The sequence below is a fragment of the Podarcis erhardii genome (assembly GCF_964252035.2).
Source record: "Podarcis erhardii genome assembly, chromosome: 3".
In the NCBI taxonomy this organism is placed as follows: Eukaryota; Metazoa; Chordata; class Lepidosauria; order Squamata; family Lacertidae; genus Podarcis; species Podarcis erhardii.
The window spans coordinates 122,715,987-122,734,957 of NC_138507.1; the positions used below are offsets into that span (position 1 = coordinate 122,715,987).

The 18,971-nt window shown below is 49.7% G+C and overlaps 1 protein-coding gene across 1 annotated transcript in view; it reads left to right on the plus strand.

Annotated features, from left to right (window-relative positions):
- Positions 1–2,831: 2,831 nt before the first annotated feature.
- DRC1 (dynein regulatory complex subunit 1) overlaps positions 2,832–18,971 on the plus strand; it is a gene marked incomplete at its 5' end in the record, with an annotated part of 33,989 nt that continues 17,849 nt past the window's right edge. The window contains 9 exons of the mRNA XM_081855982.1: positions 2,832–3,007; positions 5,123–5,210; positions 6,592–6,704; positions 9,812–9,995; positions 12,647–12,784; positions 13,629–13,715; positions 15,680–15,802; positions 17,568–17,707; positions 18,705–18,839. Of these exons, the coding sequence (XP_081712108.1) occupies positions 2,832–3,007; positions 5,123–5,210; positions 6,592–6,704; positions 9,812–9,995; positions 12,647–12,784; positions 13,629–13,715; positions 15,680–15,802; positions 17,568–17,707; positions 18,705–18,839 (1,184 nt within the window). The remainder of the gene's footprint in view (positions 3,008–5,122; positions 5,211–6,591; positions 6,705–9,811; positions 9,996–12,646; positions 12,785–13,628; positions 13,716–15,679; positions 15,803–17,567; positions 17,708–18,704; positions 18,840–18,971) is intronic.

The window sequence follows — 18,971 nt, forward strand, 5'->3', positions numbered from 1 at the left end:
AATTTTGACAAATAATTTGCTGGGGTAAATCCTCTCCCATTATCTTTTATTGCTGGGTGTTTATTCAACCAGATGGGTTTTAAAGGAGCTGCTCCCACCCGAGGAAAAAGCTGCCATAGAATCCTAGAATTGGATAGTCGGAAGGGACCCCCCAAGGTCATCTGGACCAACCCCCTGCAATGCTGGCATTAACTGCAGGCCGCCTCGTGGAACACATCTGCTTGGCACCTTCCAGGATCCTGGCAAATGGGATGACAGGCTGCAGTTAGCAGGCGAGGCAGTGCGGCGTGATGGTTAGAGCGCCAGCCTGGGACCTGGAAGACCTGGGTGCAAATCTCCCCACTCAGCAGCGAAGCTTACTGGGTAACCTTGAGCCTGTCACTGCCTCTCAGCCTAACCTACTGTATTTTTCGCTCCATAGGACACACTTTTTTCTCCTAAAAAGTAATGGGAAATGTCTGTGCGTCTTATGGAGCGAATGCCTACGGATGGCGGGGGGGGGGGGAATCTGCTGCAGTCGCCAGCAGAGGATCCATGGTTCCCCTTCCTTCCCTCCTCCGTCACTCACTTTGAAGCAGCCAAGCAGGAGAGGAGCCTCTTACTCGAGTGTAAGCAGCTCCTGTCCAGTTTGCTCCTTTAAAGCAACCGTGCTCTCTTTCCCTCTCTCCCTCCCTGGCTCAGCGAGCTGAAAAGCTCCTTCTCCACACATGCTCCTTGTCCTTTCAGTGTTTTTCCTTCCCCACTTAAAACGTGGTTACAAAGCATGGATCCACATGGATCCTCAGGATTTTTGCATTGGGTCACCCCAAGTTCACCATCAGATCACATAGCATGTCCATGGCTACAGCCTGCACCAAAAAAATCACGCACCCACTGTTTCGTGGTGCAAAAACGTGGTTACAAAGCACGGATCTACGTGGATTCTCAGGATTTTTGAATTGGGCTACCCCAAACTCACCGTCAGATCACATGTGTGTGGCCACAGCATGAACCAAAAAATCATACATCCACTGTTTTGTTCAGAATATTTTTTTTCTTGTTTTCCTCCTCTAAAAACTAGGTGCGTCTTATGGTCAGGTGAGTCTTATGGAGCGAAAAATACAGTACCTCACAGGGTTGTTGTGAGGATGAAATAGAGGAGGAAGAGAAGAACTATGGTACCCGACCTTGAGCTCCTTAGAACAGGGTTTCCTAAACTTGGGTCTCCAGCTGGTTTTGGACTACAAGCCCCATCATCCCTGACCACTGGTCCTGCCGGCTAGGGATGGTGGGAGTTGTAGTCCGACAACGGCTGGGAACCCAAGTTAGAAGGCGGGTTGCAAATTTAAGAATCAAATAATAAAAATGAGAGCAGCAGCCAGCCTCACAGGGTTGTGGTGAGGATGGAATGGGGAGAGCTGTGCAGACTCCCTTGGGCTCCTTGTAATGGAGCTAAGAAATCATCATCATCATCATCATAATTCTATGCACTTTTAAAATGTGGGGTTTTTAGAGGGGGTTATTGTGTTGCTGTTTTTATTTTATATTTTATATAAAATATTTTTTTAAATCATTTTATTTTATTTTATGTATGATTTTTTATAAAATTGTTTTATTTTATGTATATTTTTTTATGAAATTATTTTATTTTATGTATAATTTTTATTAAAATGTCTTATTTTATATATTTAATAAATTTTTATTTTCTATAAAATTTTAATAAAGTTTTATTTTTAAAAAATATAAAATATTTTTGTGGTTTTATATTTTGATTTTGTTCTGTGAACTGCCCTGAGACCTCCGGGTATAGGGCGGTATATAAATGCAAATAATAATAAAAATAATAATGCAATACACATTTTACCTTCCTTTAATAATAATAATGCCCACTTAAAGTGGGTTGCACTACATTTCCCTAAGAAGACGCTTCTCCCCTGCAGATATTAATTGCAAGGATCTCTAGAACTTTTTTTATGTACGTCACAACAGCAGCAAGAATACTTATTGCAAAGTATTGGAAATCACAAGATCTACCCACCCGGGAAGAATGGCAGACGAAGGTGATGGAATATATGGAATTGGCTGAGATGACTGGCAGAATCCGAGACCAAGGAGAAGAGTCGGTGGAAGAAGATTGGAAAAAAATTAAAGCTTATCTTCAAAAATATTGTAAAATTAAGGATTGTTAGAAAGATGTTGGAAAATGAAAATTATGTGGTTTTGGCAGAAATGATATAAAGGATTAAGTAAAAATGAATTGATGAAAGAGAGAACGTAAAATTACAGTATATTAAAACAAATTATTAAGATAAAAACAAGGTTGGAAGGATTTGCTGAAATAACAATTTGAAAAAGAATACAAAAATGGGAGGTGCGACGAGGTCAAGGAAATCAGTAAAGGAAGAAAGCTATGTAAAGGTTTAATTTGTTCTTTTTCTTTTTTAAATGATTGTATTTTTTCTGCCTTTTTATTTTTCTTTTTTCTCTTTTTTCTTTTTGTAACCTTTAACATTTAGAATAAATATTATTTTTTAAAAAAATAATTTTAAAAATTAATTTAATTTAATTTAATTAATTTAATTTAATTAAAAAAATAATAATTGCAAGGATCTGTCCCTTTGCCTGAACTGCGCAAGAAACTCCTGAAATAAGCGAAATCTCCCCCACCTCCTCGCAGGCTGCAATGGACCCGGAAGCCGGCGCCGCGCGTCAGTCTACCTTTCTAGCTCTACGTTTCAAGAAGGCGGACGCCAGCACGCACGTGACGTGACGGCGTCGGGGCGTGGTCTCCGGTTTCCCCGCGACGGCGTTGCCCTGGCGACGGAGGGCGGCGGGCCTGGTGGGGCGTCGGGATGAGCTCGGAGGGCGAAGGGGGCGGCGGGGCGGAGGGGGCGGAGGAGGGCGGGGGCGAGGGCGCGGGGGGCGGGGGCGCGCGAGCCAAGGCGCCCAACCTCGCCTCCGAGGACCCGCAGGAGCGCATCGCCGCCCGCCGCCTCCGCATCGCCGCCCGCCTCGAGGCCAAGAGGAGGTGGGAGCCCTTCCGAGGGGAGGGGGAAGGGAGGGGGAGGGGGTCCGGCTAGAGGACCTCTGGGTGTCCCTTCCGAGGGGAGGGGGAAGGGAGGGGGAGGCATCGCGAGGGGGTCCGGCTAGAGGACCTCTGGGTGTCCCTTTCTAGGGGAGGGGGGAGGGGAGGGGAGGCATCGCGAGGGGGTCCGGCTAGAGGATCTCTGGGTGTCCCTTCCGAGGGGAGGGGGAGGCATCGCGAGGGGGTCCGGCTAGAGGATCTCTGGGTGTCCCTTCCGAGGGGAGGGGGAGGCATCGCGAGGGGGTCCGGCTAGAGGACCTCTGGGTGTCCCTTCCGAGGGGAGGGGGAGGCACAATGCTGGCATGCCACGGGGGGTCCGGCTAGAGGATCTCTGGGTGTCCTTTCCGAGGGGAGGGGGAAGGGAGGGGGAGGCATCGCGAGGGGGTCCGGCTAGAGGACCTCTGGGTGTCCCTTCCGAGGGGAGGGGGAAGGGAGGGGGAGGCATCGCGAGGGGGTCCGGCTAGAGGACCTCTGGGTGTCCCTTCCGAGGGGAGGGGGTAGGAGAGGGGAGGCATCCTGAGGGGGGTTTGGCTAGATGCCCTTCCCCAGGGAGGGGGAGGCACAATGCTGGCATCGCAAGGAGCGTTCGGCTAGAGGACCTCTGGGTGCCCCCTCCAAGGGGAGGGGGACGGACGGGGAAGCATTGTGAGGGGGTCCGGACAGAGGACCTCTGGGTGCCCCTTCCAAGGGGAGGGGAGGCATCACAAGGGGGTCCGGCTAGAGGACCTCTGGGAGACCCTTTCTAGGGGAGGGGGGAGGGGAGGGGAGGGGGGCATCACGAGGGGGTCCAGCTAGAGGACATCTGGGAGACCCTTCCTAGGGGAGGGGGGAGGGACGGGGAGGCATCACGAGGGGGTCCGGACAGAGGACCTCTGGGAGACCCTTTCTAGGGGAGGGGGAGGGGAGGGGAGGCATCCTGAGGGGGGTTTGGCTAGATGCCCTTCCCCAGGGAGGGGGAGGCACAATGCTGGCATCGCAAGGGGCGTCCGGCTAGAGGACATCTGGGTGCCCCTTCCAAGGGGAGGGGGAGGGACGGGGAGGCATCGCGAGGGGGTCCGGCTAGAGGACCTCTGGGAGACCCTTCCGAGGGCAGGGGGAGGTTGTGAATCCTGAGGCACCTTGGGTGATCTGGCCACCCAGCTCTGAACCTCTCCTCCCACAACACAACCCCAGACTAGAGGACCTCTAGTCGGACTAGAGGACCTCTAGGATCCCCTTCCAAAGGAGGGGGAGGGGCTTTTGGCTGACCCACATCCCACTTCTGCCCTTGTTTTTATTAGGTATGGTGTGTTTTTGCCTCATAATTTCATTCTGCAAGTTGCCCCAAGTTCATCGGATATACAAATTAAATAAATAAATAGATAAATAAATAAATAGTTAATAATAATTAATAGTAATAGTACGGCCCCTCCATCATTCTCCCCAGCAGCCCCCTGCGCAGATGGATTTGTGTACCCTTCTTCATCCCAAGATTCCAGGGCGGTTCACAGCAGAAAAATATAAAACTAGAACATAAAATACATGTTAAAGCAAAAACAAATCTGGGTCCGGCTAGAGGACCTCTGGGTGTCCCTTCAGAGGGGGGAGAGAAGGGGACGCATCGCAAGGGGGTTGGACTAGAGGGCCTCTAGGAGCGCCTTCCGAAGGAAGGGGGAGACTCAACACTGGCATTGCAAGGGGGGTCCCGCTAAAGGACCTCTGGGTGTACCTTCCGAGCGGGGAGGGAAGGGGAGGCATCGCAAGGGGGTCAGGCTAGGGGACCTCTGGGAGACAGGGGGAGGTTGTGAATCCTGACGCACCTTGGGTGATCTGGCCACCCAGCTCTGAACCTCTCCTCCCACAACCCAACCCGAGACGCAGATATGGTCCCAGCATCCCACTTCTTAAGACCCCCCATGTTTCCCACCCACACCCTTTTGGGATCCCCCACACACCACTTCCCCCCAGAGCTTCCTATCCAGAGTCAGTCTGGTTTCAGGTCTGCAGGTCCCCAAAATTAGTCCAGGCACAGGGTGGGTAGACCAAGGATGAACATGCCCCTTTTTGGCTCTTTTCCAGGGAGGCCCTTGGAGAAGATCCAGATGCACAAAAGCTGGTGGAAGAGGAGCAGAGTCGGAGCCACAAACAGATAGAGGACAGCAGACAGGTTAGGACTCAGCAAAGGAATCAGAGCTTTTTTGGGTACGATTCCCTCAAATTGCATTCAATCAGTTCACAGCACATCGTGACAAAAAGAAACCCAACCCATCACTATCCAAATGAAAGACGATACAAAACATTTTCAGAATAGCAAAAAATACATAGTAAGATAACATTGGTATCAATATACAGTGGTGACTTGGTTCTCAAACTTAGTCCGTTCCAAAACCAAAGTGTTCCAAAACCAAGGTGCGCTTTCCTATAGAAAGTAATGCAAAATGTGTTAATCCGTTCCAGACTTTTAAAAGCAACCCCTAAAACAGCAATGTACATGAATTTTACTACCTAACGAGACATTGATCCATAAAATGAAAGCAATAAACAATGTACTGCAGTCACAGAATCAATCAATCAATCAGTAGCTGAACTGGGTTCCATACAGTCACAAAAACAAAAAGAGCCGCAAAAACAAAAACACAAAATAAATAGCAAAAACAGACCTCAGCGTAACACTCAAAACGGAAGTGTGGTACTCAAGTCGGAAGCATAACACTCAAAGTGGAGCATGTTCAGCTTCCGGAAAAAGTTCGCAAACCGCAACAGTTTCTTCTGGGTTTGCAGTGTTTGGGTTCCACGTTGTTTGAGTACCAAGGCGTTTGAGAACCAGGGTACCGCTGTATCTTGATTTTTCAGTTACCAGCGAGAGCAAAGTGAAATGCCCCCTGGACTAAGTAGCCTAGCTGGCTGAAGTTAGTAGTAGCTGCAACTCTGGAGAAGGAGGTGGGGCAGGCAAGAATTGGCTGAAAAAACCTCAACTTTCAGGTGGGAACTGAACCTCAAGGTGGAAATTACGGTCACTTCATTCCTATTGCCAGGATACATCTGTATAGCACAGCTTTACAATTGCAGACCTTGCAGGGTTTTTTAAAAAAAAATTCCTAGAAGTGGCGCTGTGGGTTAAACCACGGAGCCTAGGACTTGCCGATCAGAAGGTTGGTTCGAATCCCCGCGACGGGGTGAGCTCCCGTTGCTCGGTCCCTGCTCCTGCCAACCCAGCAGTTTGAAAGCACATCAAAGTGCAAGTTATCAAATAGGTACCACTCTGGCAGGAAGGTAAACGGCGTTTCTGTGCGCTGCTCTGGTTCACCAGAAGCGGCTTGGTCCTGCTGGCCACATGACCCGGAAGCTGTACGCAGGCTCCCTCGGCCAATAAAGCGAGATGAGCGCCGCAACCCCAGAGTCGGCCACGACTGGACCTAATGGTCAGGGGTCCCTTTACCTCTGTCCACATAAATCAGTCTGGTTGGTCAAAAGATCCCGCCTCAATCATTTCGTGTCTGCGTTAGCTTAGAATAACCCGCTTATAATATGTTCTCTTCTCTGCTCAGAGGCTGACTAAGCTGCTGATCGATGGCACACAGCTAGTGACAAACATCCAGGTGGCAGCTGATTCTCGAGAGACGCACAGGAGAGCAGAGGAAGAGGAGCTGAACCGGCAAAGGTAAGCGCTGGGCCAGAGCATCCTCTTTAACTGGGGGATATCTGGGAAAGAGGCAGGAGAGATCAGAGCCAGCCAGCGGTTCCCTCGGGAACTCAGCGCGATCTTCACTTTGACCAAGGGGTCAGAAAAGACGTCCACTCCCAGGTTCAACATTCTGATTCAGGCCTGCAGGTTCCAGGGTGCGTAACGTGAACCTGATAAATTTCTTTGCACTAAATCAGAACGTTGGCCCATACATTAATTTTTTAAACCAGTTTTATAGCCCGCCTTTCCTGCAAGGAGCTCAGAATCTGTACCCATCCTTTTATATATATATACAGTGGTACCGTTCCAGACCCCGTTCGCATCCTGAATAGAACGTAAGACGCGACTGCGCATCTGCACATGCGCAGGTCGTGTTTTGCTGCTTCCGCACATGCGTGTGACATCATTTTGACCATCTGCGCATGTGCGAGCGGCGAAACTCGGAAGTAACGCGCTCTGTTACTTCTGGATCGCCGCAGAGTGCAACCCGAAAATACTTATCCTGAAGCATATTTATCCTGAGGTATGACTGTGTGTGTGTGTGTGTGTATGTATATACACACACACACACACACACACAGTACATCTGTATATATATATATACACACACACACACACATACACATTTTTATTAGTTTTTTTTAACATATCATTTCCAACAATCGTATAACATAACTTCTTATCTTATACAATATTTTAGACTTCCTTCAACAGCTCTGATGATTTTCCATTCTTTATCACTTATTCCGTATTTCTTAATTTCTCTATTACTCTTAATTATCATTAATAATTCTTCTCATAGTCTTTCTTGCAATATTTTCCAAAAAAATTAAACAAACATACAAACAAACAAACATAAATCTCAACTGTATTTAAACCAATCTTAGTAACATTGTTAAGTGACTTCCTCAAATCCCCCTAGTTGAATTTCAGTGTATATCATTTTAACAGTTTTCCAAAACCAATTTTCTCATAAAATTAACTTAATCACTTAATATCTTTCTTTCTTTCTATTTTAACTTTAAACATATTAATCTCTAACATTACATATTTAAATCCTAAGCCTATCTGGTATTTGTAAGTTTTTCCAGTTGAATTATCTTGACATATTTAACTAAATAGTCTTTGAATTTCATCCATTCCTCCTGGTACTCCTCCTCCTCCTGGTCGCGGACTCTTCCAGTCAGGGCGGCTTGCTTCGAAAAATCCATCATCTTCATCTGCCATTCCTCCACTGTAGGGACTTCTTGTGTTTTCTTAGCTAACAATTCTTGCTGCAGTTGTGGCATACAAAAACAGTTTGACATCTTTCTTGGGCAATTCCAAACCTGTTATTCCAAGAAGAAAGGCCTCTGGTTTCTCAATAAATGTATATTTCAACATTTTTTTCAATTCATGAAATATGAGCAATTATAAACATGGGGTTGATAGAACATTGTATGGCAGCAAGCACCCTTTCCCTCTAGCTTATTCCCACTTTGGCTGAGTTTTCTGAAGGCTGGTTCTCCTTCGGAGGAGGCCCCCACTTCCGTGATTGCACTACCCTCAGTAGTTCAGATGCTCTCCCGCAGTTTGGCTGAGATTCCTTCACTGCAGGGGGTTGGGACTGGATGAATATGCTGAATTGCAGGTGAAAGGGAAAGCATTACAGTGGTGCCTCGCAAGACGAAAAGAATCCGTTCCGCGAGTCTCTTCGTCTTGTGGTTTTTTTGTCTTGCGAAGCAAGCCCATTAGCGGATTAGCAGATTAGCGCTATTAGTGGCTTAGGGGTTTAGCGGATCAGCTGATAAGCGGCTTAGCGGCTTAGCGGATCAGCTGTTAAGCGGCTTGGCGGTTAGCGGATCAGCTGATAAGCGGCTTAGCGGATCAGCAGTTAAGCGGCTTAGCGGCTTAGCAGATCAGCTGTTAAGTGGCTTAACGGATCAGCTGTTAAGCGGCTTAGCGGATCAGCTGTTAAGTGGCTTAGCGGATCAGCTGTTAAGCGGCTTAGCGGCTTAGCGGATCAGCTGTTAAGTGGCTTAGCGGATCAGCTGTTAAGCGGCTTAGCGGATCAGCTGTTAAGCGGCTTAGTGGCTTAGCGGATCAGTTTATAAGCGGCTTAGTGGCTTAAAAGGGGGGGGGGGAGGAAAAAAACCCGCAGGAACTCGCAAGACATTTTCGTCTTGCGAAGCAAGCCCATAGGAAATTCGTTTTGCGAAGCACCTCCAAAACGGAAAACTCTTTCATCTAGCGGGTTTTCCGTCTTGCGAGGCATTCGTCTTGCGGGGCACCACTGTACAAGAATGAGATACCAGTTAATTGAGAGGGGTGGGTGTTGTGCCACACCCCTTTTGGGGGAGGGGCTTGCCACTTACACTGAACTTCAAAATGTCCAAAGAGCCAATGGACTACTGGGGATCAGGCCTACAGATGCACCTGATCTTCAGGAAAGTGTCTGTTTGGAACTGCTTGGTGCTTGAGCCAAAAAAGAAAGACCAAGGAGGGGAGAGGGCAGAGGTCTTGTGCCAGCAAATGACTAAGATCAGGGGTCCCCAAACTAAGGCCCGCTGGCTGGATAAGACCCAAGGGACTCGTTTATCCGGCCCGCAGCGACACCCGCCACCTGCTCTTACTGGCGCTGCACGGCTGCCCACTTTTGGGTCGGAGGAGCACCGGAAATAACTTGTGCGCATGCGCATGTGTTAATTTCGCATGCACATGTGTTATTTCTGGTGCACATCCGGGGCGGAGAAGGCCCATGCACATGCGCACAAGCTATTTCCAGTGCTCCTCCAACTCAGAAGTGCGCCGGAAATAGCATGTGCGCACGCATAACGGCATGCGCTCCCCTGCCCTCCGGCCCGCCACGCAATCAGCACTGGAGACACCGGCCCGAGGTACGGCAAGCTTGCTGACCCCCGATTAAGATCAGTGGCCCGAGGTATGGCAAGCTTGCTGACCCCCGATTAAGATCATTGATCTGCTGTGACTCACAGCAGCCTGCAGTAGCGTTATAGCTTTGCAGCCTCAGATCAGAACTGACGAGGGCTCCGCGCAAACTCGCCTTGAAGGGAACTCTCAACATCTCATCTGGCTCTTTGCAGGGTGGAGAAGCTGGAGAATGAATCCAAGGCCAACCAAGACAAGTTTAACGAGATCACTTCCAAGTGGGGAGCTACCAAGGAAAAGATCATCCCCCAGGAGCTTTGGGAAGGGCTCAATGCGCAGCAGATGCTGTGCGCACAGCTGATCGAAGAAAAGAACAAGCTCATCAGTGAGCTGCAACAGGTGGGGTTGCGCACCGGGGGGGGGAGGAATGCATGGGGGCAGGTCACGGAAAGTGTGGCTGCAGAAGGGTTGCTGCAGGGGCTAACCAAAAAGTGTTTTGCCTTTAGAGAAAGGGGGAGATGCTAGCAGTTGACAAATAGGGCAAAGGATCTCATGCAAAAGAGCGTTTCAATGTATGTATCTTTCTGCTAGTCATGGGCAAACCTGCCTCGGATCGATTTGGGATTTGTAGCAGTGAGAAACGTCCTCAGGAACCATATGAGTCCCTTTCTTCGTGTGCCTCCTCCACGAGAGGACTGGAGGGTGGCAACACGAAAAGGGGCCTTTTCTGCAGTGTCTCCCCATTGCTGGAATGCTCCCCCTAGGGAGAATCATCTTGCACCTTTGTTACGTACAGTGGTGCCTCGCAAGACGAAAAGAATCCGTTCCACGATTTTCTTCGTCTAGCGGTTTTTTCGTCTTGCGAAGCAAGCCCATTGATAGCTTAGCGGATTAGCGCTATTAGCGGTCTAGCGGCTTTTAGCGATCAGCTGAGAAGCGGCTTATCAGCAGATCAGCTGTTAAGCAGCTTAGCAGTTTAGGAAAAGCGGGAAAAAAGCGAAAAAAAACCGCGGGAACTCGCAAGATTTTTTCGTCTTGCGAAGCAACCCCATAGAGAAATTCGTTTAGTGAAGCGCCTCCAAAACGGAAAACCCTTTCGTCTAGCGGGTTTTCCGTCTTGCGAGGCGTTCGTCTTGCGGGGCACCACTGTATTTTTAGGTGCCAGGCAAGAACTTGCCTCTACAGTAGTACCTCTAGATACGAACGGGATCCATTCTGGAGCCCTGTTCGCATCTAGAAGCAAACATAACTAGCGGCGGCACGTCTGCACAGGCGCGTCGCTTTTCGCTGCTTTTGCGCATACGCGTGACGTCATTTTGAGCGTCTGCGCATGAGCAAGCAGTGAAACCCAGAAGTAACGTGCTCCGTTACTTCCGGGTTGCCATGGAGCGCAACTCGAACACACTCAACTCGAAGCGCATTTCACCCGAGGTATGATTGTATAACCAGGCCTTTGGCCTTTAACCATTTACAGATAAATCTCACCTTATGTGAGGGTTGCGTTCCTGGCTATTGCTCTACCTTTCTTTTAAATCAGAACCAGAGAAGGTGGTGAAGGTCCTGTGTGAGTGCCTGGAGGCGGTTGGAGGATGGATGGCAGCTAACAGATTGAGGTTGAATCCTGACAAGACAGAAGTACTGTTTTGGGGGGACAGGGGGCAGGCAGGTGTGGGGGACCTCCTGGTCCTGAATGGGGTAACTGTGCCCCTGAAGGACCAGGTGCGCAGCCTGGGAGTCATTCTGGACTCACAGCTGTCCATGGAGGCGCAGGTCAATTCTGTGTCCAGGGCGGCTGTCTTCCAGCTCCACCTGGTACAGCCTGCGGACTGTCCCGCCAGAGTGGTGCATGCTCTAGTTATCTCCCATTTGGACTACTGCAATGCACTCTACATGGGGCTACCTTTGAAGGTAACCAGAAACTGCAATTAATCCAGAATGCGGCAGCTAGACTGGGGACTGGAACTGGCTGCCGAGACCACATAACACCGGTCTTGAAAGACCTATATTGGCTCCCAGTATGTTTCCGAGCACAATTCAAAGTGTTGGTGCTGACCTTTCAAGCCCTAAACGGCCTCGGTCCAGTATCCCTGAAGGAGCGTCTCCACCCCCATCGTTCAGCCCGGACACTGAGATCCAGCGCCGAGGGCCTTCTGGTGGTTCCCTCCCTGCGAGAAGCGAGGTTACAGGGAACCAGACAGAGGGGCTTCTCAGTAGTGGCTCCCGCCCTGTGGAACGCCCTCCCTTCAGATGTGAAGGAAATAAGCAGCTATGTTATCTTTAAAAGACATCTGAAGGCAGCCCTGTTCAGGGAAGTTTTTCATGTGTGACATTTTAATGTATTTTTAATCTTTGTTGGAAGCTGCCCAGAGTGGCTGGGGAAACTCAGCCAGATTGGCGGGGTATAAATAATAAATAATAATAATAATTGTTGTTGTTGTTATTATTATTGCTCAAGACTGCTAGAAGGGCCCTGCGTGAGTATCCCTACCTGTCTGATCCTGGGTTTGAGGAGACTTTTCTCCACCTACCCCACATTTTGCTTACTGGGCTCTGGGAATGGTTCCAGGGGCCTTGGATCCTGCAGTTGCTGCCCCAGAGGCCTCGTGTGACCTTCCCAGAGCCTGTTAAACAAGACTTTAAAAGCTCTCCGTGAGTCCCACCCCCTTGCTTTCCCTTTATTCCCTTTATTTAATTTCCCGCAATCTGCGTAATGTTGCAGTTGTGTGCTTAAAATCAGCTTAAGAGGAGTTCATGGAATCATAGAATCATAGAGTTGGAAGAGACCACAAGGGCCATCGAGTCGAACCCCCTGCCAAGCAGGAAACACCATCAGAGCACTCCTGACATATGGTTGTCAAGCCTCTGCTTAAAGACCTCCAAAGAAGGAGACTCTACCACACTCAGTCACAATCCGCCCTGTGGTCTTAGGATGAAGGGCGGTATACACATTTAGTAAATGAAATCCACCTGCCTTCGTAGTGTGAAGATGATGGGGTGGAATCCAAAAGTACGGCATGAATCTGGCCTCCCTGCCTGTTTTTTCCCTCCAGGAGCTGAAAAGCAAAGATGACCAGTATGTGAAGGATCTCAGGAAGCAGTCAGAAGACATTAACCTGCTGCTGGAGCGGATGGAGGAGCAGATCAGAAACCTCATAAAAAACTACCGCCGAGAGCTCCTGCAGATTGAGGTACCGGTCTCTCCTCCCGTGCCCTGAAGCTTCTCACCAGCAGAAGGCGATTCTTTCTTGCTTGTGTATATGCAGCAAAGAAAGAAAAAAGACAGTCAAACTAAGATGAAAGCAGCATTGGGCATCGGCAAGCAAATGTATTTAAATTCTGTTTATCTTTGTTTATTTTATGTATTTCATGTATCCAAGGCAGCTAGCAAAAAAAAAAAAATTAGAAGTAGACTGACAATATGAAATAAAACAATTTAAAAATGCAGAGCTGAGGATCCTCTTCTTGCTTTCGGCACTGCCTTTGAAAATCCCAATAATTGAACAGTTGCAGACGTTGCTCAATAAATTCGTTTGACAAAACACAATAGCAAGAAACATATCCAAAGAGTTAGTGGCTTTGGAGTCCCAAACCTAAGCTGTTGTGATCAGACTATTAGTCTATTAGCCAGGGAGATACTGTGGTTTGGACATACCCAAGTCTCACAGGGTAGGAGAACATGGGCGGGCGGCTGTTAAATGAATGGATCTGGGGAAAGAAATCAAAATTCAGTGACTCCAAACTCCGAGAAGTAATGAAGGCGATCTGGAGTCTTCTTAGAAGGTCCCTAATTTATCCTCCTCCCCTACTTAGGAGTACTACTCATTTGCTACTTTAGGGGTGAATATGAGCTCTGCAGAATCTGTGATTTTGTCGTGATTCCTGCAATTTCAGGGGTTGGGCTAGATGAGCTTTGGGTGTCCCAGCTTTTCAGCTCTGTGATTCTGAGTCCTGGCTCTCGTGGGACTCTGCTGTCTTCCCTTCCGCACATAGTTTGGGGGCTGCTCAAGCCACATCTCTCTCTTCCTCCCCCAGAAAGCCTTTGAATTAGAGCGCCGTGAACTGCTCACGAGCAACAAGAAGAAATGGGAACAGGCCATGCAGTTGCTCAACCGCCAAGAGGTAAGGAAGCAGGGGGCATGTGCCTACAGAAAAGGCAGAGAAACAGCCCCCTCCCAGGAAAGAAAAGAAGGAAAAGTCTAAGATGGTAGTCCTCTCGGAACACGCCTGGAGGACACACACAGCCCCTGGATTGAGACAAACCTCTCCGGGCGTCTTCCTTGTGAAGCGCAGCCCGGGATGTTCATAAATCTTCAGTCCCGGTGTGCACCAGCGACACATATCCGAAGATATGTGCACACTCTATATCAGCAGAGTATAGCAGAAATGATGTGGAGCTTAGGTGTGACGTTCTAAGTAATTTATTAAGCAATATATACGGGAAGGTACGCAGGTGGCGCTGTGGGTTAAACCACGGAGCCTAGGGCTTGCCGATCAGAAGGTTGGTGGTTTGAATCCCTGTGATGGGGTTAGCTCCCGTTGCTCGGTCCCTGCTCCTGCCAACCTAGCAGTTAAAAAAGACATCAAAGTGCAAGTAGATAAATAGGTACCGCTCCGGCGGGAAGGTAAACGGTGTTTCTGTGTGCTGCTCTGGTTCGCCAGGAGCGGCTTAGTCCTGCTGGCCACATGACCCGGAAGCTGTACACCGGCTCCCTCGGCTAGTAAAGTGAGATGAGCGCCGCAACCCCAGAGTCGTCCGCGACTGGACCTAATGGTCAGGGGTCCCTTTACCTACATATACAGGAAGGTAAACGGCGTCTCCATGCACTGCTCTGGTTCACCAGAAGCGGCTTAGTCATTGTAGAGCAGGAAGGTCTTGGATGCATTAGCTGAGATTCCTGCATTGCAGGGAGTTGGACTAGATGACCCTCAGGGTCCCTTCCCACTCTACAATTCTATGCTTCTATAATATGCTTCCTTATTTTGTTTTTGTTTTTGTTTTGTTTTTTGGTGGGGTAGAGGGCTGGTTGAGATGGATAACATGAGACCACAACCAAATCTCTCCCTTAGTTTGAGTTCCGGGTAGCTGCGACCATCTGTGTTGTGAGCATGCTTTGTGACTGTAATGGTTCTAGGGGTTGCTCGTGCGTAAGTTGCCGCCACTCCCGGCTAGGTTGCCTGCTTGAACCCTTTCTGTCTGGACAGCCCTTCACTTCGTGGCTGTCTCAGTCACTGGCAGAATCCGTCAGTGGGCATTTCTTGAACTTCTTCCAGCAAAGAAGTTCTTTGACGCCTAGTCTCCTCCTACTCTCCCTGCGCGGAAGTCTTCTGTGCAGGGAGGGTGTGAGCAGCGGAGCACCCGCGCTCTCCCCGCTGGTCTCCGGCGAAGAGTCCTGGAGCCTCCTCTCCGATTCCCCCATCTGCCCCCCTTCTCCACTGGTGTTACGCTGATTTCCTTCCCCAGCAGATGGGCTGCCTCTCTCCCTACTGGGACCCTCTCCGGCATCCCTCTGGAGCCTTCACTCCGCCTCTGGCTCCGATGGCAGTTCCCTGACAGTGACCATCTATGGTGAAAAGCGGTCTATAAATATTAGAATCATAGAGCCAAAAGGGACCCTGAGGGTCATCTAGCCCAACCCCCTGAAAATGCAGGAATCTCAGCTAATGCATCCATGACAAGTGGCCATCCAGCCTCTACTCACAAACCTCCAAGGAAGGAGAAATCTATCAGAAGGTGACCACAAGCTTTGCTGGGCTCAGAGATGAGCTTCAGAGTATCCGCTTAGCAAAACCTGAGGGACGCGTGCTTAAGAGCTGCCCCCTCGGAAGCCGGGAGTGTGGGGCAAAAGCCCACCGTTTCTTGGGCCTTGACCCAATCTCTTCAAATGCAGGGAGAAGCAGCCCCTTTGTTTTGCAAGGATATGCTTTGATGGGCTACTCAGAGGGGTTTGGGAGCTGTTTACCGATTCCGGGGCAAAGAGCTGTCTTCGTTTCCAAGCCAGGGCAGCGGAAATGGGGGCCAGTTTCCCCCGCCTCTTAACTGGGATCTCCACCCCCCCCCCCGGTCTCTCTGCCTTTTGCTGTAGCTGGATTTCATGATGGCCCGCCTGAAGAAGGTGGAGGAATATGAGCGTGAGCTGAACCAGCTGCGGGTGCAAGACGCCGAGGAGTACAACGTGATTAAGATCAAGTTGGAGCATGACGTGCAGGTACGGAGCAAGAATAGACCCCCTCGTCAGGTGCCAGGGTCGTGGGGACCCTGCGAGCCCTGGCTCTGAGGCACAGTGGGAAGGCAGCGACGTCACTTCTGCAGCGATCCCCTCATGGATTCTCCTCATTTCGTTTGGGGCATCTGCAGGAAGCTTAAATGGCAGATTTCAGGGATAATGATAATAATAATTTATTATTTATATCCCACCCACCTGGCTGAGTTTCCCCAGCCACTCTGGGCGGCTCACAATCAAGGGTTAAAAACAATACAGCATTAAATATTAAAAACTTCCCTGAACAGGGCTGCCTTCAGATAAGATAGCTGCTTATTTCCTTGACATCTGATGGGACGGCGTTCCGCAGGGTGGGTGCCACTACCAAGAAGGCCCTCTGTCTGGTTCCCTGTAACCTCACTTCTCGCAATGAGGGAACTGCCAGAAGGCCCTTGGCGCTGGACCTCAGTGTCCGGGCTGAACGATGGGGGTGGGGACGCTCCTTCAGGTATACTGGACCAAGGCTGTTTAGGGCTTTGAAGGGCAGCACCAACACTTTGAATTGTGCTCGGAAACGTACTGGGAGCCAATGCAGATCTCTCAGGACCAGCGTTATATGGTCTCGGCGGCCGCTCCCAGTCCCCAGTCTAGCTGCCGCATTCTGGATTAATTGCAGTTTCCGGGTCACCTTCAAAGGTAGCCCCATGTAGAGCGCATTGCAATAGTCCAAGCGGGAATGCTAATGCGATTGCAGAGAAGGCTGGGAGACAAAAATCACCTGGCAGCATTCAATTTGGGGGTCCCTTCTTAGCTTCCCAGACCAGGACGAGGGCTGTGACGCCCCAATTGTTCCTTTTAATGCAAGGACCATTCTGGGGACGACTAAGATCCTTGTTTCAATCGCAACCTGAATGACTTCCTCTGATCCTCTGCACATAATTTCCCCTCTCCCCATTCTTGGCTTTTTACCCCTTTCTCAGTGTCAGTTGTCAGTGGTGGTTGCTCGTGAGTAACCAGGCAGGACTCCGACCTGTCTTTAACAGGTTTTATTTGAGTGCAAAACTATTTACAGTGCAGAACCATCAGTTCATGTCTGTCTCAATCGCTAGCAGAATCCGGGAGTGGTTATTTCCAGGTCCTCCCCCAACATAAGAGCTTAGTCACCCCCAGCCTTTTCCTTCCTTCTTTGCGTTTTACACCTCTGTGCAAGGTGGGCAAGTTATGAGGTGTGCTTCCCTCCTGACCGGCTTGGCAAGGAGCAGTGCTGAGGCTCCCAGCAGCATCCTCTAGCCCTTTCCCCTCCTTTACCTGGGAGGTGTTGCTTTCCCCACCTTCAGACTGACAAGGTGCGGCGCTGGGGCTCCCAGCAGCATCCTCTGGTCCCTTTCCCCACTGCAGAAATAGGAACTGCTTCTCAAGATTTTTAGAGGTTCCCTGTATCCCAACTGCCCCTCTGCCTCCCTTCCCTGTTCTGATGGCAGTCCCCTGACACTCAGATCCCCTGCCTAGTCTCTTGGTTTCTGATAAGGGACATCAATGGCTGTGTCTGTTTGCTTTGGGGATGGGTGTGTGTGTTAGGGGGTGCCATCTTGATTTGCTGTGAGTGTAGTCAGCGGCTGCCCTGTTCACAAGCGACCCAAAGACAAGATAGGCACCAGTTCCGCGGGTCATGTCAAGCCGCAAAGCCGGTCTCCTCTGGAGCAAGTCCACGTGGGGGATTTGCAGCATGGCCTCTGCTTATTCTTCATTTCCTCCCCTCTTTGGGTGCCAGATCCTGGAGCAGCAACTCCAGCAAATGAAAGCCATCTACCAGCTGAACCAGGAGAAGCTGGAGTACAACTTCCAGGTCCTGAAGAAACGGGACGAGGAGAACACCATCATCAAATCCCAACAGAAGAGGAAGCTGAATCGGTAAAGGAGCCTTCCCCTTCTTCCCTTCCCACAGCCTGGGATTTAAGCACACCAAATTCTCTGCCAGATCATGGCCTTAGTATGGATGCTACCCTGCCCCTTGTCCTCAGAGAAGTTTCTGGGCAGTCGATGCAGGATGTGCGACATGCCTCTGAAGCAAGAGTCAACACCATGAAATATATATATGTGTGTGTGTGTGTGTGTGTGTGTGTGTGTATCATATCATATATATATCATATTTTTTGCTCCATAAGACGTAGCTGACCATAAGACACGCCTAGTTTTTAGAACAGGAAAACAAGAAAAAAAAATATTCTGGACGAAACAGTGGATGTATGATTTTTGTGGTTCATGCTATGGCCACAGACATGTGATCTGATGGTGAATTTGGGGTGACCCAGTGCAAAAATCCTGAGGATCCATGTGCTTTTACCTCCCCCCTCCCAGGCAGCCTCCACTAGCGTCCCTTATCTCTCTTATGATCCCACCGATCAGCTGCTTCCTTTCAACACTCCCTTCCCGCTTGTTTGCCTTAGTGTCTTTTCCTTAGCTGGAGCAGTTTTTTGCTCCTCCTTTTCTTCTAATTTCTCTCCTCGTTGCTTTAGTCTTCCTATTTCCCCCCTTTGCAAGTTTGCTGTCTTTACCTCCCCCCTCCCAGGCAGCCTCCTTTATCTCTAGCGTCCCTTATCTCTCTCCCTGATGGGCAAACGATCAGCGGCTTTGTTTCAACACCCACTTCCCTCTTTCAAAAAAATATATAGCATGATCTGCTTTTTGCCCCTGGGCAATTCGGCTCCAAGGACCACGCATTCGCTCCATAAGGCGCATAGACATTTCCCCTTACTTTTTAGGAAGAAAAAAGTGTCTCTTACGGAGCGGAAAATACGGTATACACCTTCTCTTCTGCTGGGGCCCTTACCACCCTCAGGTCTCGGTGGGTTGTTGGGTCTGCTCTTCCTTTTCGTAAGCTGAGCTCTGCCTCTTCCCCTGACTCCAGGTTGCACGATATCCTGAACAACCTGCGCCTCAAGTTTGCCAGGCAGATCAAGCAGTACCGCGAGGAGAACATGGCTCTGACGGCTGACTACAAACGGATTGTGCAGCAGTACAAGGACCTGCAGAGGACCATGCGGTAGGGCTGCACTGGGGCAGCAGAGCTCGTGTGCAGGCAAAGACTGTTGCCCCTTAGCTGCAACAGTCAGAACCAGGGTTCAGTGGGACCGTTCGCGAGTCGGAAGAAGGGCCGAGGCTCAAAACAGCTTGG